Source organism: Eleginops maclovinus, chromosome 11, assembly GCF_036324505.1.
Source record: "Eleginops maclovinus isolate JMC-PN-2008 ecotype Puerto Natales chromosome 11, JC_Emac_rtc_rv5, whole genome shotgun sequence".
Taxonomy (NCBI): Eukaryota; Metazoa; Chordata; class Actinopteri; order Perciformes; family Eleginopidae; genus Eleginops; species Eleginops maclovinus.
The window spans coordinates 21056833-21082549 of NC_086359.1; the positions used below are offsets into that span (position 1 = coordinate 21056833).

The 25717-nt window shown below is 41.1% G+C and overlaps 1 protein-coding gene across 1 annotated transcript; it reads left to right on the forward strand.

Moving 5' to 3' along the window:
* The first annotated feature begins 606 nt into the window (after positions 1–606).
* Positions 607–19294, forward strand: ints2 (integrator complex subunit 2). The gene is made up of 25 exons (XM_063896101.1): positions 607–944; positions 1745–2052; positions 2222–2360; positions 2978–3080; positions 3274–3387; positions 4704–4834; positions 5566–5736; positions 6584–6804; positions 6923–7048; positions 7240–7311; positions 8401–8515; positions 8969–9037; positions 9824–9958; positions 10048–10224; positions 10708–10822; positions 11535–11639; positions 11899–12063; positions 13188–13389; positions 14874–14999; positions 15111–15312; positions 16371–16652; positions 17214–17321; positions 17517–17622; positions 17931–18107; positions 18650–19294. The coding sequence occupies exons 2-25, from the start codon at positions 1760–1762 to the stop codon at positions 18829–18831; spliced, it is 3636 nt and encodes a 1211-aa protein (XP_063752171.1). The 5' UTR covers positions 607–944; positions 1745–1759; the 3' UTR covers positions 18832–19294.
* Positions 19295–25717: the final 6423 nt, after the last annotated feature.

Genomic DNA, 25717 nt, shown 5'->3' on the forward strand with positions numbered 1-25717 from the left:
GGATGGCCCTGAGGTGTTGCAGTGGCAGCTGGCAATTCATTTTTTTTGGGGGGGGGGGATTTTCTGAGTTTCTTCTTTCTGTCAGCAGCCTTTGTATACACAGAGGTCCTGCCCTGTTTTCCTGTATCCCTCATCAACTTCTGTCAATGTGCCTTTAGAAACGTACAGGAATTCACACTGAAATATCATATATATTATAAATCAATACTTGGGATGTTTGTTTTGCCTTTAAAACCAAGTATTCCATGTGATAGTACTTCTTAATGTGGTGTAAATTATAACTTCTTTTTAGAAAGCAACACGTTCATAATACCTGTGTTTAATGTATATTTTAGCATATCAATATATGTATCTTTATCATAGATTTCTAGCAAGTCTGCCACCAGAGCTTGGCGAATAGATTGATACTATTGTTTGAAAGGTATCCACATATAGTGTCACTATAAGAAGATATGTTGCCTTATCCAAGGAGCCGAACAACTTGAGAAAGATATACTGCCACAGTGACTGCTTTGTTATGCAAATGAAATATAGGAAATAAGGTATACTCCATACTCGTTCATGATGTCAATATTGCCCAGCACATGTTCATCGCAGCCCTGTGGCGCTGACTCCGCTCTCTGTCAGTGATACGGGCAGGCAGCGCTGCTCCACGGTGCTTAAAACACCGGCCCCTTCACTGTCACACTGACATAGATATATCTTTAGATTGACATCATTTCCAAGTGGATATGGGGAAACAATAACAGACAGACAAAAATACAAACACTAAGACGTTTCCATAAACCTACCGGAACAGCTAAGAAGAGCTTCTTTCTCTTGTCATTGGCTTTGGACTCCCACCATAGCGTTTAAGGCTGACGGCACACAACAGAGTCCGAGGTCTGAAGGCCTAGATGGTGACATTTCTTTTTTAAAGACTAAGTATCATATTACTAGGAGAGGTAAGATTGTTGTGTCTAATTGTTGTATTGTAATTGAATGTTTAAAATGTAGAGAGGGACCAGTCGGCACACGCGAGCCTGACAAGTTAGCCTAGCTGTTAGCATGCTAACAGTCGCTCACTAAGCAATGGTATGGTGAATGAGTGTTATCTACTGCCAGTTAGCTACTGCTAGTTAGCTATTAGTTAGCATTATAATTCAAGTTGGCTGTATTTTACGTTATTACTTGTGCTGTTAATATATATATTAAACATGTGCAAGTTCTACACATGAATCAGAATAATGTGTTGTATTGGCGCAAGCAAATTCCACTTCGGTTAAAGTTAACGATATATAACCTTCCAAGTCTAAGCTAGCATTAGCACCATCAAGATTGCCGTTAGTCATCTGTGAGATCCAGCTTTTACTTTGTTTTGTTAGGAAAGTTATATTGATATATTGATAACAAATGGCACACAACGATAGACCTCACTTTCAATTGTGAGCTTTTTGGTGTGTGTATCAATATATTGTTCCTCTGTTATCATGTACAGGAACAGCTTTTGAATCATTTTTGACTACACATGAATTATAATTTGAATACTTAATAACGTTAGTTAAACAAGAAATAAATGCATTTGTTCTTTTGACCAAGTAATTTAACTGGCCTAAACTGCAAGCTGTAGGCTACCCTACTTGGTAGCCTGGTTTTTTATAGTTTGTTATTATCAGAATGCCAAGACTAGAAGACTGTCCACTGTATTTGCTTTCAGATGACATCTTCATTTGCTCTAAATTGTCTGTTTGTATACTCCTTCAAGGTTAGTTTCATCGAGATGGCAGAAAGTGCAGGGCTGCAGTTTGTCAGCTCCTATGCATTTGAAGCCATGCAGAAGGTGGATGTGTCTCGACTGGCTGCCCTCAGTGACCCTGAGCTGAGGCTGCTGCTGCCCTGCCTTGTGAGGATGGCTCTGTGTGCTCCAGCTGATCAGAGCCAGTCCTGGGCACAGGACAAGAAGCTTATCCTCCGCCTACTCTCTGGAGTGGAAGCTGTCAACTCCATTGTAGCACTTCTGTCTGTTGACTTTCATGCCTTGGAGCAGGATGCACGAAAGGAGCAGCAGCTTAGGTATATCTAACTGACACGTGGTGATATCGCTATTGATAAAGTCTGGTCATTTTTAGATGAACTGCTTCTGTGTCTTACAGACATGGGTTCTTAATAAAACTCAATAGAACTGATCCAGTCCATATATTATTGTTTTGCAGTATACACAATGTGCTGTCTTTCCCTCCAGGCACAAAGCAGGTGGCTCTAATGGAGAGAGCATCCTGGTGTCACAGCTACAGCATGGCCTGACGCTGGAGTTTGAACACAGTGATCCCCTCAGGAGACTCCGTCTGACCCTCAGTGAGCTGTTGGCGATCATGAATAAGGTAATAAGGTCCACACGTGACTCTGACAACATGAGTAAAGATAAAAAGATGCTAAAATAGATTAGGTTAAGTGCTGATGACATCATTACATAAATAATAAATAATACAAAAAGAAGTATGAATTACAATTGAATCAAAAGATTAGGTTTGGACATGTTCAGTCAATTTCAAATCAATTTTGTTTTTAGAATATATCAACAAAGGAAAAGTATAGTATGATACCAGTCACCTCTGTGGAAACATTGGTATAACTCCCTTTTTTAGTTTATATTTGAGTGTTGTATGTCTTTTAAAATGGACCTTGAGTCCCATCAATAAAGCTGGCTGAGTGATTGATTTGAGTGATATATTACATGCTTCATATATTGTTAAAATATAGAGAAATTATAGCATGAAATAGGCAACTTGTGGAAATGTGTCCTTGGTGTAAGAAATAAGGTTAAACAGCTTATTTTATTTGTTCTTTAAAGACTAAGTTGGCATTGGAAATGATTACCTAATTTCTGACAGTTGCTCAAACTAATTTTTAAATTATTTGTACTTAAATTGTCCTTCAATAAAATGACTCAGATGATTTATCCACACTGTCTGTTTTCTGTTCACTTGTTGTTTCTCAGGTGGTAGACTTGAATGGAGAGTTTTTCTTGAAGTCGTCTGAACTTTTTGAAAGCCCTGTTTACTTGGACGAGGTAGCTGATGTCCTCTGCATTTTACAAGCAGGTAAAAATCATGTTTTCCTCTTGTTAATTTGACCTAACATTTTTGTGGAACTGTTATGGTGCTAAATACAGTGATTTTTATAAACATATACTGTACAAACATATTTTGAAAAACTTCCTAATACTACCTAACTTGCCTCATAAATTGCGTCCTCTGTTTGTGACATTTTTATCTGTAATTTCTTGTTTCATAGAACTGCCTTCCTTGCTCCCCATTGTGGATGTGGCAGAGGCTTTGCTTCATGTCCGCAATGGAGACTGGTTTCTGTGCCTGTTGGTTGCCAATGTCCCCGACAGCTTCAATGAAGGTAATGCATCTGTCTCACATTATTTTGTCAGTTGAAAAGTGTGAAATAGAGTGGCTGTTTAATTGGTTAGTGAGTGTGCCTGCTGTGGCAGAATTAGGGATTTACTTAAAATGACATTAGAAGCTTTCTGTGATAGCTTCATTATAAATATATGCAGATTGCTATTTAGTTGAGCTCAAATGTTTTCTTTGTGGGTTTAGCCTTATATCCTCTATTTCTAGCCGTGTGTGTGTGTGTGTGTGTGTGTGTGTGTGTGTGTGTGTGTGTGTGTGTGTGTGTGTGTGTGTGTGTGTGTGTGTGTGTGTGTGTGTGTGTGTGTGTGTGTGTGTGTGTGTGTGTGTGTGTGTGTGTGTGTGTGTGTGTGTGTGTGTGTGTGTGTGTGTGTGTGTGTGTGTGTGTGTGTGTGTGATGATGAACATTGTTGTTGTGCTCTGGCTCAAAGTGCGTTGAGAGACACATTATAAGAAAACACCCCCCGACTCTGGTGCCTCCTTATCACACAGAGAGTCAGGTTTAACTCGATATCTTTTCGGGTGTGTTACAAAGCAGTCACATGAAGTAATCCTTTTGTCTTTGTTACTGGAAAATGCGTTCATTCAATTGAAAATGGTGTAAGAGTAAAGTGTGGGAAATGGCTCTGTCTAGAATCATCACGGTCTTCTCAGGTAGTCCAGCAGTGGCTCAGTCAGTAGGGGCTTGGACTGGGAATTGTAGGGTCGCCGGTTCAAGTCCCCGAACAGACTTGAAATATGGAAAGTGGACTGCTACTTGGAGAGGTCCCAGTTCACCTCCTAGGCCCTGCTGTGGTGCCCTTGAGCAAGGCACCAGACACCTCCAATCCCCCCTCCCCATTGCTCCTAGTACTAGGATGGGTTAAATGCAGAGGACCAATTTCACGGTGTGTGCTCTGCTGTGTGCATGTATGTGACTAATAAAGAGGGTTTCATCCTCCGATTCTATCTATCTATCTAGGTAGAACACAAGCTGGTAACCAGACCTTTCTACGCTGGCTCCTTTTTATAGCATATGAAATAATTCACAAGTGGGAGAAATGGAACTGATATCATTTTATTGCATTCCATAGTCTCATTCAACCACAAGCAGGTTGTCTTAAACTGTCATCTGTGGAGAAGTGTAAGGAACTAGTGAGAGATTGTATGATGGCTGTTAAATCTTATTTACAGGCAAATAAACAAGTCATGATTCTACAGTTTAGGGTAATTATGGAGGAATGTGACTTGGCAATTACATTGGCATTTTTTTCTTTTTTAAGGATGTTATATGCTGCTTTTTGACTGAAATGTCCACCTTTGCAGTTTGTCGAGGTTTGATCAAGAATGGAGAGCGTCAGGATGAGGAGAGTGTGGGTGGTCGGCGCAGGACTGAAGCCCTCAGGCAGCTATGTCAGATGAACCCCTCACAGGCCCTCAACATCAGAGCCATGGTGGTCAGTCAGACTTTCAATATAGTCTCTGGACTCCTTGACACCAGAATCCCACTTAGCCTCATAAGTGTTTTTTATTTAAAAGTAATACATCTTCACACATTTCTTAAAAATGTTCAGCTTCTGCTTCAATTTCTAAACAATGTTGTTTCTGGATGTTTGTTTATAATGTTGCCAATTATTTTCAGAAATATGGCTGCATTTATAAATAAAAATGAACAGCCACAATTAATAATTCTTATATTGATTCTTGAAGAATGCATCGGCAAGACTCACGTTTTATTAAAGTGTGTTGTGAGTGTTTTCAAAAGAGCGTACACTATGCATGGATAAATGACAAAGGACAATGTGTAGTGGAGCTCAAATGATTAATGTAGAAACAGCGAATTATTCAACAGCTATTTTGATAATTAATTACTCAACTGCTTCTTTTTTAAAACAACAATCTCAGAATATTTGCTTTTCCATCTCCTTGAACTGTTTAATATAACACTGCATATTTCGTGGTTTAGGACAAAATAATATATTTACACATAAGATGCAATTTGTTAATCAAATAACTCCAAAATGATGTGTTATTTAATTGCTGATTATAATAGAATACATAAACAATTAGCTGTGAGTTGTAGTGCAAAATAGTGGTGTGTCTTTTTTTCTCCTTTTTAAACAAAACTCAGGCCTTGAGAATCATTTACTAGTGTAATAATAATGCAATTGACTGGGTGTATTTCCAGGTGGAGGAGTGCCACCTGCCTGGCCTGGGAGTGGCTCTGACTCTGGACTACAGACCAGATACTCCAGATGAGGCGGTCAGTCCACTCGTCTCTTACGTCAGCGGCCTCCTGCTGGGTACCAACAGCAAAGTCCGTACCTGGTTCAGCATGTTCATTCGCAATGGACAACAGGTGAGGCTTTATCCTGTATTCCATGTAATGCCGTTTTAATTAGGCACACAAAAACATCAGTAGATGCAAAACATGGTTCGGAAGTTGCTTTGTAGTTGAACATATAGGGGATTGAAATGCAGCAAGATTCAATCTGTTATGCTGAAATCATTGTGTCTCATCGTGTCGAGCAGAGGGACTGTGTGTAAGCTGACAATACAAGATGTTGTGCTGTACTTATGGAGCATGTTACAAGAGTCGCACCATGTCGGAGCCAGCATATCATCCGAATCGACTGGATGAAATGGGGTTAAACTAGTTCATGTTTACATGATTTATGAACTTCGATTAGATATTCAGAACAAAGTATTAATGTAGTAGGAGTGGCATCACGTCAGGACAGAATAAGCCCCACTTTCGTGTGTGTGTGTGTGTGTGTGTGTGTGTGTGTGTGTGTGTGTGTGTGTGTGTGTGTGTGTGTGTGTGTGTGTGTGTGTGTGTGTGTGTGTGTGTGTGTGTGTGTGTGTGTGTGTGTGTGTGTGTGTGTGTGTGTGTGTGTGTGTGTGTGTGTGTGTGTGTGTGTGTGTGTGTGTGTGTGTGTGTGTGTGTGTGTGTGTGTGTGTGTGTGTGTGTGTGTGTGTGTGTGTGTGTGTGTGTGTGTGTGTGTGTGTGTGTGTGTGTGTGGTCCTGATACGTTCACTAGAACATATAAAAGAGAAATGTTTGATGTACAGAGAATAAGCTGTCCACAATAGCGTCAATCTATTGTTGTTCAATTATCATAAAAAACAATGTAACTGTAGAGCCTTAGTCTAACCATTGGGTATAAATCCTGACCCGGTCCATGTGTTCCTCCCTGTTCTGCCAGAGGAAGAGAGAAAGCAGCTCGGTACTGTGGCAGATGCGCAGGCAGCTGCTGCTGGAGCTAGTCGCCATACTGCCGCGCTCACGCAGCACCCACGTGCCCAACGACGGTGGCATGGAGGAGGAACCCGGCTCCGGGTACTCTGGCCTCAGAGAGGAGCATGTGGTGAAGGCGAGCGCTCTGCTGCGTCTGTACTGCGCCCTCATGGGCATCGCAGGCCTCAGGTAGGTCAAAAGGACGTTGTTCCCATCCTGATTTGTTCCACAATCGTTTTAAAGTATTGGATTTGTTCTGAAAAGGCAACGTCTTAGGGATAATAATCTCACTGTGATCGCTCCACAGACCCACAGATGAAGAGGCAGAGCAGCTCTTGCAGTTGATGACCAGTCGGCCCCCAGCCACTCCGGCTGGGGTCCGCTTTGTCTCTCTGTCCTTCTGCAAGCTGCTGGCCTTCCCTACTCTGGTCAGGTACATTAAGCCTCATTGACTCCTTCTTTTAGAAGTAGTTGTTTTCACTCATTAACCACATATACAGTTTTTTGGATCAAAAACTGTATTCATCAACAACAGTCTGGAGTTCTGAAGTCCACCCTGCATCTTTGAGGATTGAATATTGTTTGTAATATGCAGTGTGAGCATTATTATCTGTGTGTGTCCAGCACTCCGGAGCAGGAGCAGCTGATGGTCATGTGGCTCAGCTGGATGATCAAAGAGGAGGAGTACTTTGAGAGGTAAGGAGGATCACCGTACAGTTCTTATAATAAAGAGGCATTGTTAGACAGGCATTTGGTTTCGGACCATTTTACATTTAATTCAATTATGCAAGCTTGACTGTTTACTTTGTGTGTTTTTAAATGCTTAACTAATATTAGAAGATATGAATAATGGATACATTTTGCACATATCTTTTAACACCAATTATATAAAGTGCTCAGCATTTTTACAATGAATAATTAAAAGCAGTACCTTTTCTTAACAATTCTGGAAGGTGTATATGGTGGGTTGTGCATGCAGTTTGTGTAACAGTGAAAAGTATTTTAAATAACAATAAGTGTCTTTTAAAGTCTACTAATTTAAGGAGTTGTAAAACCATAACACAAAATCATAGATTATACTGTTAACTTCTTCTAATATAAGGAAAAAGCACGTGCTCAGGATATCATTCTGCGTTTTCAGTGTTTAATGTCAGATTTCCTGGGTTTTACTTTATCTATTTCAAATAATGTTGTGTTTTTAGCCTTGTGAAAGCACTGTGTTGTCTTTGGTACCTGTCTTATTTATAAAGGTAGTCAGAAAGGTTTCCTGCACACAGATGAAACTGATATGGTCTGCTATACAGTTTATTGACAATTAATTAAGAACCTCCAAACCAATATTCCTAAAATAAACAAAGAGCAGTAGAAGTTCAAATTACTTGTTAAATCTGGGGCATTTATGTCTGAATTCATACTTAAATAGAGTTCTCTTTGTTTATTTCCAATGTTTGGAATAAGTCAATGTTCCCTGTTTTGTTTTATGGGAGAGATAAACTCCGCAAAGCTTTTCTTTGTTGGAATGCTAAAATTAAGTTTATATAGCCTGTCGAAACAGCAAATTAAAACTGCTGCAGTGTATACGAGTGTTCGACTCTATTCCATAATGCATAAATCATCACAGACTTAAGTGACTTCAGGGGATGCGGGCTGATATAAGGTGTGTGAGTGTGCCACTAGCATAATCAGTTGAATAAAATTCAGTCTTGTAAAAGACGGGATTAAGGACAAGTCTAAGTATCTACCCTCACTTGCCTTGCATGCATATCTGTGTCCTCCTCTTTACAGCGCTGCGGGCGTTTCTGCTTCTTTTGGAGAGATGCTATTACTGGTTGCCATGTATTTCCATAGCAACCAGCTCAGCTCCATTATTGAGTTGGTGTGCTCTACTTTGGGGATGAAGGTAAGGTGGTATGTGGGAGGGAGGGAGGGAGTGATCAATACATCAGTCTGGCTGACCAGCGACCGGCCTCCTCTGCAGCAGGGGTGCATTGACAGACTATAACTGATGAAACGGCATACAAATATCTACCAAGACACTGTATACCCTCTGGCCAATTTGCTGCTTTATAACTTATTAAGTGCACTGTTGTTTCCTGCCTGTGTGCTAAGTAGTTTCCCTGTCTCTGTGTATTTTCCACTAAGACGTGTAATGTAATTGGATTTAGAGCCTGTTTGTTTCTCCCCCGAGGGCAAGCCTCTCAATTCAATGTTGCGCGTGCCATGTAGAATTTTCTTATGAAATATGAAAGGAGGGAATTACAAAATAGCAGCACTGTAGCCTGCAGGTTGTTTACCCCATGTTGCCATCATTGTTGATTTTCTTTTTTATATGTCGTTGTTCAACTTTTTACAGATTGCCATCAAGCCCAGCTCTCTAAGCAAGATGAAGACTATCTTCACTCAGGAGATCTTCACAGAACAGGTACATAGAACTGCTGTACCCAATGTCATTTAATGCTTTTATTGAATAACGTTTTGTTAGTGCACTTTTATATTCAAAACTTCAATGTCCAAAAAAAAGAAACTCGTCAAACTAAGTCCTTGATTCTAAAAAAGTGATTAAATGATCTTATTTATTTAATAAACATTTGTAATTAAACGTATAAAGTATTGCTAACAGTCAGAAGTGCCATGACCACGAGGTTGTTTATAAATAACAAAACACCAGCAAATGTTTTTGGAAGCAAATATCTGATTAGATAAGAACATTTTGAATTACTGTAAATAGTATAATACAAAAACTACCTTTTTTACCTGTAACTGCAGAAATATGGAGAAAGAAGAGACAAACAAAGACAAAGGAGAAGCAGTGGGATATTTCATTGTGAGATTGCTAGAATTTGACTGTGAACATTGTGAATGAAGCTTGAAACTATTCGGTACAGCCAGCTACATACATTATTATCCTTATGCACATTTTCTCACGATTATTTCTAATGTTCACATTAAATTGTGCAGGCTTTTATTCTCATCAAAACATAATCATTTCCCCATGGAGAGCTACTGTAAGCTCCGAAATGGAGAAGCTTTAATAAAATAACGTGACAAGATCAAATGAAATGCCCCTCTAAAACATTGTAATTATTTCATGGTGTTGTACATCATCCTTTTTTTGTGTTCCAGACAAGGCAAACCGCAAACATAGTTAAACTTGTCTGTTTAACTATGTTTGTGGTTTAGATGACTTGAATTTTCTGCTGTTGTGTAGGTGGTTACAGCCCATGCGGTGAGGGTCGCAGTGACCAACAACCTTAGTGCCACCATCACAGGATTCCTCCCCATCCACTGCATCTACCAGCTGCTCCGGAGCAGAGCCTTCACCAAGCACAAAGTGTCCATCAAGGTGGGTGATGTGCACTGATTGACAACTATCTGCTAGTTGTTTGTTAGGTCTGGTTTTTATTTTGCTCTTCGGAACTCTCCATCTCCCAGGATTGGATCTATCGTCAACTCTGCGAGACAACCACCCCGATCCACACCCAACTGATTCCCCTAATAGACGCCTACGTCAACTCCATCCTCACTCCAGCATCCAAGGCCAACCCAGAGGCCACCAACCAGCCAATCACTGAGCAGGAGATCCTCAATGTCTTCCAGAGCGCTGCTGGGGTGAGTCAAAAGCACTTTGCAGATTATTTGCTTATAAAATCCTAACTTCTCATTGGTCATTTCATCATCCTAACTCTAAAGGCATTTACCTTTACCAACCTTGTTATGCTAAATGGACTTATTATAAACATACACTATGTTTTAAATGTGTATTGTAAAACAAGACAAAGACCCATTGGTCCACACCAATACTACTATATCTAATATTTTCCATTGTTGTATTGTAAATTCCTCAACACTTACCCTCTAATTTTTCTGAGTTTTTGAATGAGATTCCTTTAGTTTTTATCAGAGTTCAGGAGTTATGGATTATGTTTTGTTCTTGCAAAAACATTTATGACCTCATTTTGTCAATAATGCATAAAGTTATTTTTTTTGTCAATCTGGAAACTTTTATCCTGCTTGTGAATGTTTTGAAAGTATCCATCCCAACATTTGCTGATGATTGAGACCTTGTTTTGATTCTCTTTTTCCGTTGGTTAGCAAGGGGAGGGTGGTCGAGGAGGACGGCAGCGCTACTCCATCACCACCCAACTCCTCATCCTCTACTATATCCTGTCCTATGAGGAGAACCTGTTGGCGAGCACCAAACAGCTGGGTGTGTACAACACAATACCCATGGTCCATGTAACACTGTGCTGTTGGCTCTCTCTTTCTCTTTCTTATTATCTCCTCTTCTGCCTGTCCAAAGTGTATTCATTTTCATCTCCTCTGCTGAAGGAGGCATTGTGTGTGAGATGGACGGAATTTGTCAGGCAGTGAGAGGAGAAAGGCAGCTTTTGTCGGCCTGTTAAGTTGTAGGGGATGCTCTTGCTCTGGATGTGCAGTCATTCATCCCTTTCTTTCTTGGCACTTAATGTTGGCTGCTTCATAGAGAATAAATGGAGGGCTGACAAAGAGCCAAATACAATGGCTGTGGGAGTGGAGCTAACTAGGACAGCTGTAGGTTAGATGGAGCATTAGCAGTTAGCCTAGTCAGAGTTTATTCTCTCCCATGACGAGCTCTCCATCTTGCCTTTCATTAGGCCAGATTTATGTGAGAGTTTTTGCCCATCTCTTTAATTGCTGTGTTTACCCAAGTGCTCTAGCTGCCTTCAAAAAAGGAGTAATGAAGCCCATCAGCAGCGGTAATGAACCTACGTCAATGAAAAATCACCTCCGCTCCTCTAACGCACGCCTCTGGGGTCCTCACACTGCAAAATTACACTTAGGCTTGGTCTTCTCCTTTTCTTGCTTTATGTTATCATCTTTTTTATTTCCTGTCTTGTCATTATGGGCTGCACTAACCCTTTTTCATTCTTTGTTTTCAGCCATGATGCAGAGGAAGCCAAAGTCCTACTCAGCATCCTTGATGGACCAGATCCCCATTAAGTACTTGGTTACCCAGGCACAGGGACTGCAGCAGGAGCTGGGAGGTGAGACATGGACTTTTCGTTCGATTACATTTGTCCATGTTTTGCTTTACTAATATTGTATTCTCATAGTGAATATCACTACTCAACCTTAAAAAGTTTTGAATCTGTTTGTGTTGGCCTCAGCTATATTTGCTTTATTTTTCTGGAAGAAGAATTTGGGCAATTGTCTCTTCTTGGAATTGTTTTTTAAAGAAAATTAGAAATAAAAACACCAAATGATTGTAAGTAAAAAACTCAAAACAACTTTCTCTGTTCCCAGGTCTGCACTCGGCCCTGCTGAGGCTGCTGGCCACAAACTACCCCCACCTGTGTCTGGTGGAGGACTGGGTGTGTGAAGAGGAAGTGACTGGCACTCTGCCCCTGCTGAGGAAGATGATGCTCCCCAGCAATACCTGCAGATACACTCAGAGCCAGCTCCACCAAGGTGAGGAGGGAGGGTATAAGGGATGAGGTAGAGCTTAAAGGGCTTATATGAGGTAGAAAGTGTGAAACCCTAGAGTAGATTTCAGTTGTCATCCTCCCAGTTTGGAGAAAGTGATACTCGGCTGTAGAAAGGGGCAGTTGAAAAATGTATTTTAACATAAAAGTAATCCATATTAGTGTGTCTGTATGCCTTTTATTAAGAATAGTTTCTTTGATTTACCTGGAGTGAACTCTTTTCATTGTCAGTCCTCATATGTTTCTGCTTAAATTTCCTTTAAAAAGTGATGAAATCTGTCCTACATATTTGAATAAGGGAAATAGAAAAGGGGAAGGGAAAAGAAGGATTTAACATTGTGTGTGTGTGTGTGTGTGCGTGTGTGTGTAATTAAAAAAACAAAACATATATACATGTCAGCCAAAGTGAATCAAGAAAGATGTCATGGGGGAAAAAAAGCAGTGATGAGAACCCAAGGAATCAGAAGTGTTCTGCATCTGCCTAAAATCTTAGCTCAAAGGCTAATACTTTCAGAGGTTTGGGCTGTAACTGTTTTTTTCTTTCTTTGACAAAAAACGCAAAAGTGTAACAGATGGTCAGTTTCACACACCATCATGCAGGTTAATGTATACACCTAACACACCTTCACAAATTGGTCTTTCTTGGTGTAATTGTAACATCTGCTTTACAACCTTAAAGAACCTTGAGAATAATGGTGCCAACACAGACAGTTAATGGATTAATTATGATGAGGAAAGTTTGGTAAGAATAGAATAATAGCTCCTGGGGCTTTGTGTTAGGAAATGAACAGAGGTTTCTAATTAGAGAAAAGGTGCGTTGGTGTGGACCTGAACATCTCCAGTTAATGACCTACCTTTTGTCATTCTTTAGGTTAGAAACGTGTCATCATAGATTCACAGTTTTTTTCTCAATTAATGTTAAATCATGAAACCTCTGTAATGATATATTTACTGAGGCCACCATTATGTATAAACCCTTATCCCATTTAAACAGAAGTGTGAGCAAGATGTTGCTACTGTCTATTCAATGTTCTTGAAGTGTCTGGTTTCAGAGTGCACTTTGGGTTTATATTTCGAAGATGAATCCAGCTCTTTGTCCCTCCCCTATAGCCTTCCAGAAGCTGCCATCCAGCAGCCCAAGGCTGATGCGGATCCTGGAGCATTTAACGCTGCTCTCACCCGGAGACCTCATCCCTTATGCGGAGGCCCTCACAGCCAGCATGGCTCTGCTGCTGGAGCCAGCTGTGCCTCGCAGAATCCTCCAGACCCTCAACAAGCTCTGGATGGGCCTCAACACCGTGATGCCTCGCAGGTACGTGATCTTGACAGGATAAGATGTTGTGACGAAGGATAGAAGACGCTACTGTGACATCCTCTTGTGAGAACACCACTGAATGTCCCATGGGAAATATACGTCACCGTTATCTGGAAAGTGCAGCCCATTATGTAGTGCAGGTTTGAAGGTCGTTTTAGGACCCAGATCATTTGAGTATTCTTTCTGCATTAGGGCGCTTTTAGTATGCCTTTAATTAATGCCATCATTTGAGTATTGGAGTTTTCAGTTCAAATAAGTATCTTGCCTTTCTAATCTTCTAATCAGAATGTGGGATCTTTTGCTGCACTTGATCTCATGTTGCCATGATGAGGAACACACACTCACAGGATAATACCAACACCAGCATCATAGCTTCCGTACATTTGAATATATGGAAGCAGTGGTATTATTTCCTCCTGGTAAGATTCATTACTGTAGGTATTTTCAGTCAAAGGTACTTGACTTGGGGTTATCTCTCCCAAGGCTGTGTAAAGCTGCTGTGAGACTCTGTAAATGGATTAAAGGGGCACCTGTGGAACAAGAGTTGTTGGCCTTAACTCCAGGCTCAATGATTATTGTGTGAATAGATCAGAGATATCGAGCCTAACAACTCTGTCAGCATGCGCCAACCCTCCCGACAGAACAAGGGGTGACCCTCACTCTGCCCCGGGGCCCACAGGAGCACAGTTACCAAAGCTCTGAGTAGACATCCTATCGATCCAACAGGGTTCTGTGAAAAGAAGGACTCAGGGCAGGAAAAGTGAGGGAGATGTAAGGGATTGTTGCCCCCTCACTCTCCTCTTGCCTGTCATAGTGTTGAACGTTGCAGAGGTCTGTGCTCTGGTGAACCCTGCAGGAGGACAGCCGTGTCACATTTCACACAGATCCACTGATGGATGCCAGGGTACAAGCTGCAGGAAGGCTTTGAGCTTCAAGCGTTGCCTGCTGTTCATAGTTTAGCATCAGTCTTATAAGACATTGAGGATGAAATGCTGCCACAGGCTAATGTGTGGGTAGCTGAATCTAAATGTTTTTCCTCCAAAATAAAACAAACCCATTTCAGAAAAACAGCAGGATAGATTTTGGTTAGCTTAAGTTTATGGCAGCAACAATATTATTCATATTATTACCCTCTTAACTAGATCTGTGTTAGTGCTAATGCTCTGTTACGTATACACATGTTTGCTTATTAATTGTTCTTTTCTACAATGTACCTTACCTTCTTATATTTATATAACTATTAGTATTCTTTCTATCTATTTTATTTATTTTATCGTGTAGTTAAGTTATGTGTTTTTACAAAACCCAGTTTCCCCCAGGAATACATAAAGTATTCAGATTTGTATTATTATAATAAGTGCTCTAATGTCTCATGTGCTGTATTCTTTTTATATGTGAAATTGAGTGATTTTGTATTTATTTTACTTTATTTGGTTTACTATAACACTCAACCAGAAAGCTTACACTGATGTGTGTTGCAGGTTGTGGGTGATGACAGTGAACGCCCTGCAACCGTCAGCAAAGCTGCTCCATCAGCAGAAGTACACTCAGAACGACCTGATGGTGGACCCTCTTATCGTTCTGCGCTGCGATCAAAGGGTGTACAGGTGACTAAAGAACATATATGGAGATATATAGAGCACCTAAATGCAACGTTTAATGTCTATTTGTACATTCAAGAAAAAAAGTGAAATTAAAGGTTCAACCTTTTCTACCAGGTGTCCTCCTCTGATGGATATAGTCCTTCACATGCTGAATGGCTACCTGCTGGCCTCTAAAGCCTACCTGCACTGCCACCTGAAGGAGACAGCTGACTTTGATCGGCAGACCCAGACGGTCTCTAACCTGGGTGTGCCCGGACAGCCAGAAACCCCCGAAGTCACCAGAGAGGAGCTGAAGAACGCCCTTCTCTCTGCGCAGGTAAGTTTACCACAAACATGCACGGCAGGTCTGACATTATCTAGACATCACCGGGAGGATGTGTAATGGAGATCCCTCAAATCAAACAGTTTTTACCCTGCTTACTCCTCAGTACAAGGTCAGTGTAATGTCCAGTTTCTGAATATAGGTGCTCATCATCTGATGTATTCATGACTGTCAAAAGGGTATTTTAAGTGAAGATTTTAAAAATTATGAATGTGTTTCATGCATCCTGTAGCTCTATCCAAGCTGCCACTCTTTGCCTTAAACCAGGGTGTCCAAACTACTGCCTGGGGGCCAAATGCGGCCCGCTGGCCATTTTGAATCGGCCCTCTGCAAATTCTGAAAGTATAATGCAATATGGCCCACAAATTAAACTTTTGCTTGTCTTATATTGTACTTCTCAAATATATATGTTAAAATATATTAATGAGCCCAATTTCAAATAAATTCAGTCATTTAAAATGTAAAACATGTTCTAACAAATCTGAGTTGATGAAAAAAAAACCCAATAACTTATTTCTATAACAAGCTTGAGATGTAACCTTTATATCTACTCTTATTATAATCAATCTGAGGCTTCTGTTTTAAGGAATGAGCTGCCAACACAATAAATGAAACCCTAAAGACAGACGGGATGTAAGCTGTTGTTTTCTGAAAGCGTTTTCAAGTATCGCGCATTATTCACCTACATTTGATTTGTTTTGCTAACTTAACTTTTGAGACAATATTCACCTCTATAAGTGACCCAGCTCTCCCTATATTTTCCTGTATGTGGCCCTCGGTGAAAAAAGTTTGGACACCCCTGCCTTAAACCATCAGAAGAATATGGACAATCTCCAGTTGTGTGCTACATGTGTGAAAGAGAAAGTCTGGCGAATGCCTTGAATTGATTCTTCTGATATTGTTGAGTTATTATAAGAAAACTATTCGCATAAAAAACATTTGTTGTGGTTTGGGTCTGAGGGTTTGGTAAAGCCTGAATATGATAGAGTAAAGTATGAACGATGACCATTCACACTTGCCATGATAACCACCTGTTTCTATAAAAACCCCAGGACAGCGCAGCAGTCCAGCTTCTCCTGGAGGTGTGCCTGCCAACCTCGGAAGAGCAGCAGCTGGGGGCCAACACAGAGAGCCTGCTGAGTAGCATTAGGGGCTCCGTGCCAGGGAAATCGAAACGGGGAAACCGGGGGCCCAGAGCCAGGGGGGGCGTGGAGGACGCTGAGCCAGAGGGAGGCCTGCTCAGTGATTTGAGGGAGGTGCAATGTCTCATCTGCTGTCTGCTGCATCAGATGTTCATTGCAGACCCCAACATTGCCAAATTGGTCCACTTTCAGGTAATAAATGGGAGGGAGATGAAGTGGGCTGATCACTTTTTGGTTGTGTTACTGTGGCAGTTTGAAGGCTGGTGGATAGAAATTCAGAGTCATATAAGAGAGTGTTGTGTCCAGACTGATTCAAAGGCCAGCAGAGGCATGTGTTGTTCAGGCTCTTAGTGAAAGCCCCTAATAATGACACGACTGCATGATTACATTCCCTTGCTTTCCTCAATAATCACCATTAGAAAGGAATGTTCTCATGCAAATACTTCTTGTCTAAATAGTTGACTGCATAATGCCTTTTGAGTCAGTTATTTAAAGAGTCATGTTGACCCCATTAGTCATCATCACATTGTGCCACTCCATGCAGTATCAGACAGCCATATGGTGGACTTCATCAAACCAATCCTCCCTCTGCTACGCTAATCCTCCCTGCCCACACTGCCAAGCAGAAGCTGCTGTTTAAACAAGTTGAATATTCAAGTATTTGAATGATTTGACTTTGTAAACCTTCTTCATCATTTCTTGTTTTGTTATCCGAAGATGTATATCTCCTGTCTGTGTGCCTCTCTCCGTCAGGGTTACCCTCAAGCTCTGCTGCCTCTGACTGTGGCAGGCATCCCCTCCATCCATATCTGTCTGGACTTCATCCCGGAGCTGCTGGCCCAGCCCCAGCTGGAAAAGCAGGTGAGGCCTCCCAACCTCCCCTCTCATTTCTTCTCATTTTCCTGGCTGTAAATCCCAGACTTGCCCTGGGCTTGTGCCAGAGCCTCTCTTAAACTTACATGTTTTTTAACTAGCTCTATTGGGCACTGTCTGCATATTCGCTACATTACTCAGTGGGGGATCATGTGCCGATGTTCTGTGTTTGTGTCCTCACAGATCTTTGCAATCCAGTTGCTGTCGTACTTGTGTACGCAGTACGCGCTGCCCAAGTCTCTCAGCGTGGCCCGGCTGGCCATCAGTGTCATGGGCACTCTCCTTACAGGTCAGTAAGAAAAACTGCTCAGTACATCTCATGAATTCATGCTTTTGTTTGTCGCTCCCTTAACTCTTTTTATCTGCTTTCCTGTAACTCTCAAAGCAGTCTGTACACATGATATCAGCTTTCCATGAAACGGCATGTCTTGGTATTTGTATCCCTATATGTGGCTGCCCCCATCTGGTCTCCGGCTGTTAGTGCAGCGTTCTCTCTCTCCATTACACAAGAGCTCAGTGTGTACCAGACTATCAGCCGCTGTGTTTACTGTTTACATAGTTGTTGTGCGTACTGTAAATGTGTTTTTGTTTCTTCAGTGCTGACTCGGGCCAAGCGTTTCTCCTTCTTCATGCCCATCCTGCCGTGCTTGGTGTCCTTCTGCCAGGCCTTCCCTCCGCTCTACGATGATGTCGCAGGTCTGCTAGTTCAGGTGGGACAGGTGTGTGCCTCTGACGTCGCCACCAAAGCCAGGGACATCGACCCTCTCATCACACGTTAGTACCGTTTTTATATCTAAACAAGCCACTGTATCAAATGCCTCTTTACATTTCTATTGAGGCTTTTAAAGTTATTGTTTGGTCATCATTTTGAACAGCTGCTACAATAAAGTGACAGTATACATTGACTGGCATGGTTATAAAGGAATCCAGTCAACTCATTTTACACTATTGCGTTCATAGTAACAATGTACATGATAAAGGCTTTGATAGTGTGGACATGTTTTGTTTGGGTACCTTCACACTCTTGAAGAATGTTTGAATTTTGAGCCTAAAAAACTCTACAAAGTTCATGTAGAAGCTTTAAATTGTTAACAATCTTAAAGCTCCATTGTGAATGTTTACACTTTCATTTTATGTGTGAATGGTACATGATGAGGTACATTTCTTGATACATGTACTCACCAGACTCTGCAAACAACTCTCTATCCTAATCAGGTGGATGCATAATAATGTATTGCAGATAACACGTATCATTAGAAAGATCACAGAGTTTAAATAATAACATTAATAAGGAGTTTGTCCCGTACCTGCCTCAGGCCTGCAGTATCTGAAGGAGAAGCCTCGGGGCGCTGAGGCACCTGGAGGAGGCTCCTCCAAACTGACCTTACCCCAGCGGATGGCAGAGGAGCTGGGTGGAGCTGACCCTGATGTCCAGCTCTGCTACTGTGTGGAGGCCACCTTCATGGACATCATCACCTCCACCCTTCATGGACTATAGACACAGTTATGCTAGAGGAAGAAGAGGGGACTGGACTTAAGTTAACAACCCTTAAGATTGCCTCTGAAAGACATGCATTCTGTCAACACTCATCCATTCATCTTTAACTAAGGGACTCAGCCTGTTGGGAGGGCTCTCTTTCTGGGCACATGATGGCACATGTTTTGTATGTCCATTCCATTTTTTGTTCTAGTCTGAACTGAAAAATCCATCCTCTGTTTGACACGCTGTAAATAAATCCTGATTTGCAATTTATTTCGAAAATGTATGTTTATGTTCCGTCATTTTGTAGAAAGTGAAATACTGAAAATGTAAAATGATTCAATTTTATTGACCTTTTAGACATATTTTTCTAAGGTGTAAGTGAGCTTTTCTCAGTAATGGTGAAAAAAGGAACATGTTACCTTGAAATAAAATGAAGAGCTTTTGTACTGTTTGTTTGTAATAAAACATAAAAACGTGATGAGTTGTATTTGGTTTGTTAGTCCACTTTACCCTTGGTCTGAAATCTAAACCTGGTGTTCTATCAGGACGTTTATACGTGTGTTTCTCCACTCGGCTCGTCACCTCATGGCCACTTGTTTTGCCAACTACAGTTTAGGGTTTGGATGAGTATGTTTGACAGCTTTAGTGTTATTTTAATTATAATTGTCTAAGGTGTATGCAAAGCCTTAAGTTTGAAGGACTGCAGGCATGAATGAAAGCCATGCTAAATGTATCCAAACCCGCTGAAGGTTGAAGCTGCTCACTAGAATCTGCTCCATACACACATGTACACGCTTGCTCTCTGTAACGGTCATAGCTAACTGGTTCATTGAAGATATGTACCATGTTTAAATGTCTCCTGTAAAAGGCGCTTATGGACCTTTTTTTTTCTACTGCAGATATTTTGACTTGGAAAATTAAAATTGATAACATTTCAAGGCTCAGTCCCAATGATTTTCCAAGGAGGGGCTGTTACCTCCGCAACCCTGACGGAAAAGCGGGAGAAGATGGATGGATGGGCTTAGCAGATCAGTCAATGCATGCAGAACTTAAATAAAGTAAGATTGCGTCATGTTATTTTACAGTTGTGTATAAAAGATTAATCAGTAAAACAATGAATGTCACGCTGTGTAGGAAACACTGGACTCCACTGAATTATAGCACAATTGGGCTTGGACTGGATTAACTGGTACTTCCTACAGCCCTCCTATAGTAACAGACATTCACTGCTCGGGTCACAGCCATATTTAAGATAGATAAGTCTTTGGTGACCCTGTAAAAGTGTTGATTCAATGTTTATCATTCCAAAAAAAAAGAGACTAAAACAGACTATTGCAGCAGATCATGCTCCAAGAGGAACATCTTGAAAAACAGAGTCTTACTTTGGTGGCTTGCAAGGCAAAAGTGTCTTATTGCACTTTATCACAAGGCTGATAATGTGTTTTGTTAGATAGTCAAATAATAGTCAAATGTTTTTTAAACGGCTTTTGTAACATCCATTGTCTTTAAATCTTAAGGCTCTCGTCATTCGTTTAAAATCCTGATTCAAGTGACTGCCTTTTCTTTTATACCACATACTTCCTGCACATATGACCACACATCCATCCATCCATATTATTGCAGCTGTGCCATCATATCCCGATAGACTTATGCTGGTAACTCACCAGAGGGCAGTCTTGCCACGCTCAGATCCTCGGACCCATCCTGCAGACTGAAGCCAATAAACCCTCCGTCAGCAGTGAAGACCCTGAGAAAAGTGTGTAAGGTTTGCGCAAATGATACTGAAATATAAAGCTTTAACTGGTATGAAAAAGAGTGTAAGTGGCCTATTTGCTGTGTTAATGAATGAGCCGTAATGAAAGGAAATGTTCAGCCTCTATATAGTTATTCACACTTTTTAATCCTTATCTAAAAATGTAATATATTGCAATACAAGTAGGTAGAGGGTATGCAGTAGAGTTTTATTTATCTTTTAAATAAAGAGACTTGCTTCAAACTGCTCTGTGTTGTGGAGGCTTTTGTGAAGCCCCCTGCAGCAGCTTGTTGTGTTGCTGCAGTTTCCCAACGCTGTGAGAGATGCCTGAAGCAAGTGAGGGTGAAATCACACGTCAGTTTTGTTTCCACTGGCGTTCCCGCTGTGCTTCCAACGCCAAGCACACACAACAAGACTGCTTCAACCTGCAGGAAAATGTTGCTGCATGAGGAGGACACAGAGGAGGGATGCATGTATGTTGAACAGAACATGTTGGGCTTGTTGTGTGAAGGCAATTGTTTGCTACCTTGGGATCACGTGCAGATGAGATTCAGTTTGTAATTAGACGCACGCTCTCATGCTGCAAGTCTATTAATGAGTTGATGGCATTCAAAAGCTGATTAAGTTGTCGTGTGAGACGGAACATAACTGCTCCTTCCTCTGCACAATGTAACATTCACCCATAGCGATTCATGAACACATGTTCCTGGAGAATCCTGCAGGTGTTACACAAAAGCTGGAGTCCACACTAATAAGTAGTACTGGGACTTTTTGTTGTGATAGGATCATTTTTAAAAGAGTAATTAAAGAAATGTCCAGCTTATAGGGGCACTATTACTCTGTTTTTCAGGGTCAAATTTGTATTTTGTGATTCTTCTCTGACATGTTTCCATGCTCCAGAAAGGTCTTTATTTTTCTCATACTGCCTCTTCACCCTCTGTCTGTCTGTCTATCTGTTCGGAAAGTATAAAAGTCTATTTGTAAACTGATAATATTATGCAGTGACATAAAGCATGCTTAATATCATCAGAAATTGACATAATGTTCTCCTTTCAGATTCAGAATTCTGTTGCTGAATAGCCATAGAGTTATTACCATCATTCCTTGATCACATGACACTTGATGGTATTATGGGTTGAGTGCACTGTGCACTTTGGGCTTAATCTCTTATTTTTAATGTATTCTTTTCTATGCCTGGCTTTGTACTATAGCCAAAGATGTGTAAGCAGCAACCTTATTGAAAACAGTTTCACAACAGTACCTCCACCTCTTTAGAAATCTCCCCGAGAACACAATAGGGAAGCTCTTTAATCTTGTTCTTAATGCACTTAGGGGGTATACACTACCTGCAGCTTTTTCGATTCACATCACAGCTCTATTTGCTTCTGTTTACTTGCTGGTAATAAAAGATGGGCCCTTGAGAGCAGCAGAAAATCCCACTTCAGCTTCTCACAAGAGTCATCAAGGTTAGCGGAGCATTCTTTCCCTGCTGGCCTCAGTGGCTCTTTGAGAGGAAGGCACTTCAGGTATAATGCAGTTAAACACCCACACACTGCTGTGACTACTGCAGAGCCATCAGGGGGACAATGTGGGTCTCTAGTGCTCTTAGAGTGTTTGACTTTTCAAACCTGCTGTTTGAATTTGGAAGGAAGGTACATGCAGTACTCCTTTTCATTTTTTTTTTACAGTACTGAGACCAAAGCCCCAGATGACTCATCGCTGTCGCTTCCAAACTGAAACTCTGAACATCGAAGGCCCCCTGTCAGTTCTTTCATCTATCCGTGACCACGTTGGTTCAGTGAACAGCTTTCCTAACAGATGCATGCCTTCATGTTTTTCCCTGTCCGTTAGCCATGTTATCGTTGTAGATCTGGATGCCAGATGTCCTTCAGTTGTTGGGTTGGTCCAGGACTCAGGTCCAGAACTGAGAGATCTCCACAACTTCTGGGTGTGTGCCAGGAAATTTAAAACACACATTCATGTGTTTTATCAGAGGGAAAATATTTTCTGTACCAAGTTACAGAAGTGAAAAAGTAAATTTACTTCAGATCTTACATGGTCATAGATCTTCGTGGACACAGGATGGACCTGTGATGAATAGGATGACCCTAAAGCACTCCTCTGCAAAAAACAATACATTTTATTTGCAATGTCCTTTGAGGAATTAAAAATAATCTGCTGTCAACTCTCTCTAAATGTGACATGGTCGAGGTTAGGATCGTTCTTAACATGATTACACTGATAATGTCATCAATCCTCTTAAGCAGGGGTGTCCAAACTACGGCCCGGGGGCCAACTGCAGTTGATTTTGAATCGGCCCCTCAGCAAATTCTAAAAGTATAATGGAATATGGCCCACACCTGAAACGTTTTGCTCTTCGTACATTGTACAAATAAATTCATAAAATCATAAAGTTGAAAAAAAGCCCAATAACTTATTTACATAACCAGCTTTAAATAGACCCTTCTTATTTCAAATTTATATTAAGCAATCTGAGGCTTCTGTTTTCAGGGATGACCTGGCAATACTTTTTGTAACAAAATAAATGAAACCCTATGGAAAGCTTTGATTTAGGCTGTTTTTTAAAAATATTATTATCATGCACAATTTACCTACGTTTGATTGATTTTGCTAACTTAAAAGTTAACTTAGGAGGCAATATACCTCACCTCTAGTGAGGGGCCCAGTCCTTCATATGTTTTCCTGTGCGTGGCCCTAAGTGAAAAGTTTGGATACCCCTGCTAAAGAATAACATGTATTTAATTGATGGGAGTTTAAAGCATGGATAATGTGAGTGTTTAAGAATATCACTGAGCGTATGTTCACTGTACAGCAGCTGTACAGTGAATGTACATTTCTGTGCTGAGTTTTTTTGTTTTATAAAATGTGAGAATTGTTAAACAATGCTTCTGTGTCTCTGTCTTGTCAGCCTGCTATTTTCACACCGTAGCGTTATCATTTATACATCAGTTTCCCCTCCTTGAGGAAATGGACATTGGAGCGTGTGAAAAGTGGCAATTGCGTGAGTCTTGTGGTTATCATGTCAATGCATGAGAATCATGTGCACGGTGCTTTAGAGTATTTCGTGTTATTTCAAGCCCTGCTTCTTTCCTTTGTCTTCCCCAAGGGACTTCACTGTTCTCATTGATGATAAATAAGGTTGCTGACTATATGCTATAGATATTAAACAGGTCATAAGGCAGTAGGAAAGGTTTTGTGCATGTGAATATGTAAGCTGGATACAAAAACATAAAGGTATCCTCACTACGAATCTGTGCTTCAAATCATACAAACATGGTGTTTGGTTCTTTGATGACTTTACAGTGACCACAGACCTGAGGCCAAAGATGACTCAGCTTCTAATTGCTAATTAGGCCTATACAACCAAGTAAATAATATATGTCCTATATACTGTAGATATGGAGGTTTTCTCTTTATCTAAGTCTGTTTTGCCTGATCAAAGAACAAGGGGAGACAAGTGTGATGATGGTTTCTCTCAGATCTTCCCTCCACCTCGTCTTCCTCGGCTGTTAGAATCTGACACAATTGATTACACGGAGCAGGAGCACTTTGTCAGGCCTGAATGCATTCCTCACAATGTGTTGCCATGAACAAAGGGACACTATTAAAGCTCTCATAACACCCTCTAAAACTTTTGATTTCCCCCTCGGTGGAGCAGAAAATGGCAGGAAGACGGCGATTTCAAATTAATTGGCAGCGTGTCAGCGGCGTATTTACATTCTGTTCTTTTAAAGATGCAATTAATTACAAGAGATGAAGAAATCTGCAGAGAGATGAGATGCGCTGCGTCGGCTCCCCGCCTCCCTGCAGACTGTCTTCTTCTCTGAGGGAGTGTAGGCAGGCTTGCCAATTAACCACAGACTAAAAAAGATTCAACGCTCCCATGTTTCAGCAGGTAGAAAAGGCTCAAAACTTAAAATGCCTGGCATGAGATGTAACACAGACAGTAGCATGTGGTTTGCCTACTTTTGTGCTTCAAGCTACACTAGGAAGATGTAAGAAATATGTTTTCTTTCAACAGTTTTGTAACTACAGGAAACTATTGCAAATTGGGTGCAGGGAATTTGTAAACTGTAAGTGCTGAATGCAATAAGTGAAGGGCCCCTATTGCTTCTGCTTTTATCTTCAAATGAGCTTTTATTCAATGGGGTTGAAGTCACCCTCACATAAAAACTGTCTGGCATTCATCATCAAAAGAATTGATGCACAAAGATTCTTTGAAAGCATGCTTATTGTTATATGTTGTTTAAACTGCAGCGTCCTTTTAATTGCAAATTTTCTCCAGCATCTGCACTTGTGACATGTAGCTCCACTTTTTCCTCCTCCCCCCATATGCACAGCCGCTGGCCTCCCTAGACTTTCTCAGAGAGACCCATGTCACTACAAAGCCACCGTTTGGGTCTCTCCTTCCTTTAATGCCTAAACACTAAGAGGAGCTGATAGAAACAGCCTGAGGCAAAAGTAGGAGTATTTTTGTTCCTGCTTCTTCCCCCCCAGCGACCACAAACATGGCGACAGCACCCAGGAGTTGCTGCAGAGCTTCTTTAAAAGCAACACATGCTTTTGTACTGGAAATACATTAGTCATAAGGGGAAGGGGGAGGGGGGGCAATTTAAGTTTTGCAATAACATCTCAAATGCCCCACATTTCCACTCTAGCTGTAAGTACGGAAAAGTTTTAGTAGAAAGAGAAAGTTTGATGTAAGAACATAAAAAGGAATAATCCTCGATACCTCGGGAGCATGCTCGCTTTGTGCGTTCCTGTGAACACCAAAGAGGGCCTTTTTAAAAAGCTTGTATAATTGATTCCACCCAGAGGTAACCCAAGGCAATCACCTACCCCACCAAAAGAAAAAACTAAAGCCCTGTGTAAAGAACGCCTGTTTGTGTGCCGTTTTATTGCTCTCCGGTCTCTGCCATCTTTTTCTGAGAGCTTTCATCTGTGAGTGAATAACTGCGAAGTGAGGCGAAGCTGAATAAACATTGTCTGGAAAAGTGATTGATGGATCAATTTGGTTCCCTGGTTTCCTAGCGCTGGTGGCGGCATTCACATTGATTATGTTGCCTGTGATCGCTGGCCAAAATGCAGTCCTTGAAACGAGCCTGCTGGAAGAGGTCCAGATCTGCC

Excerpts from the sequence above, each read along its gene's own strand:
- ints2 (XM_063896101.1), top strand. The coding sequence starts at position 1,760 with ATGGCAGAAAGTGCAGGGCTGCAGTTTGTCAGCTCCTATGCATTTGAA. Across the intron at positions 4,835-5,565 it reads TCAACATCAGAGCCATGGTG|GTGGAGGAGTGCCACCTGCC; the intron begins GTCAGTCAGACT and ends GTGTATTTCCAG. Across the intron at positions 6,805-6,922 it reads ATGGGCATCGCAGGCCTCAG|ACCCACAGATGAAGAGGCAG; the intron begins GTAGGTCAAAAG and ends ATCGCTCCACAG.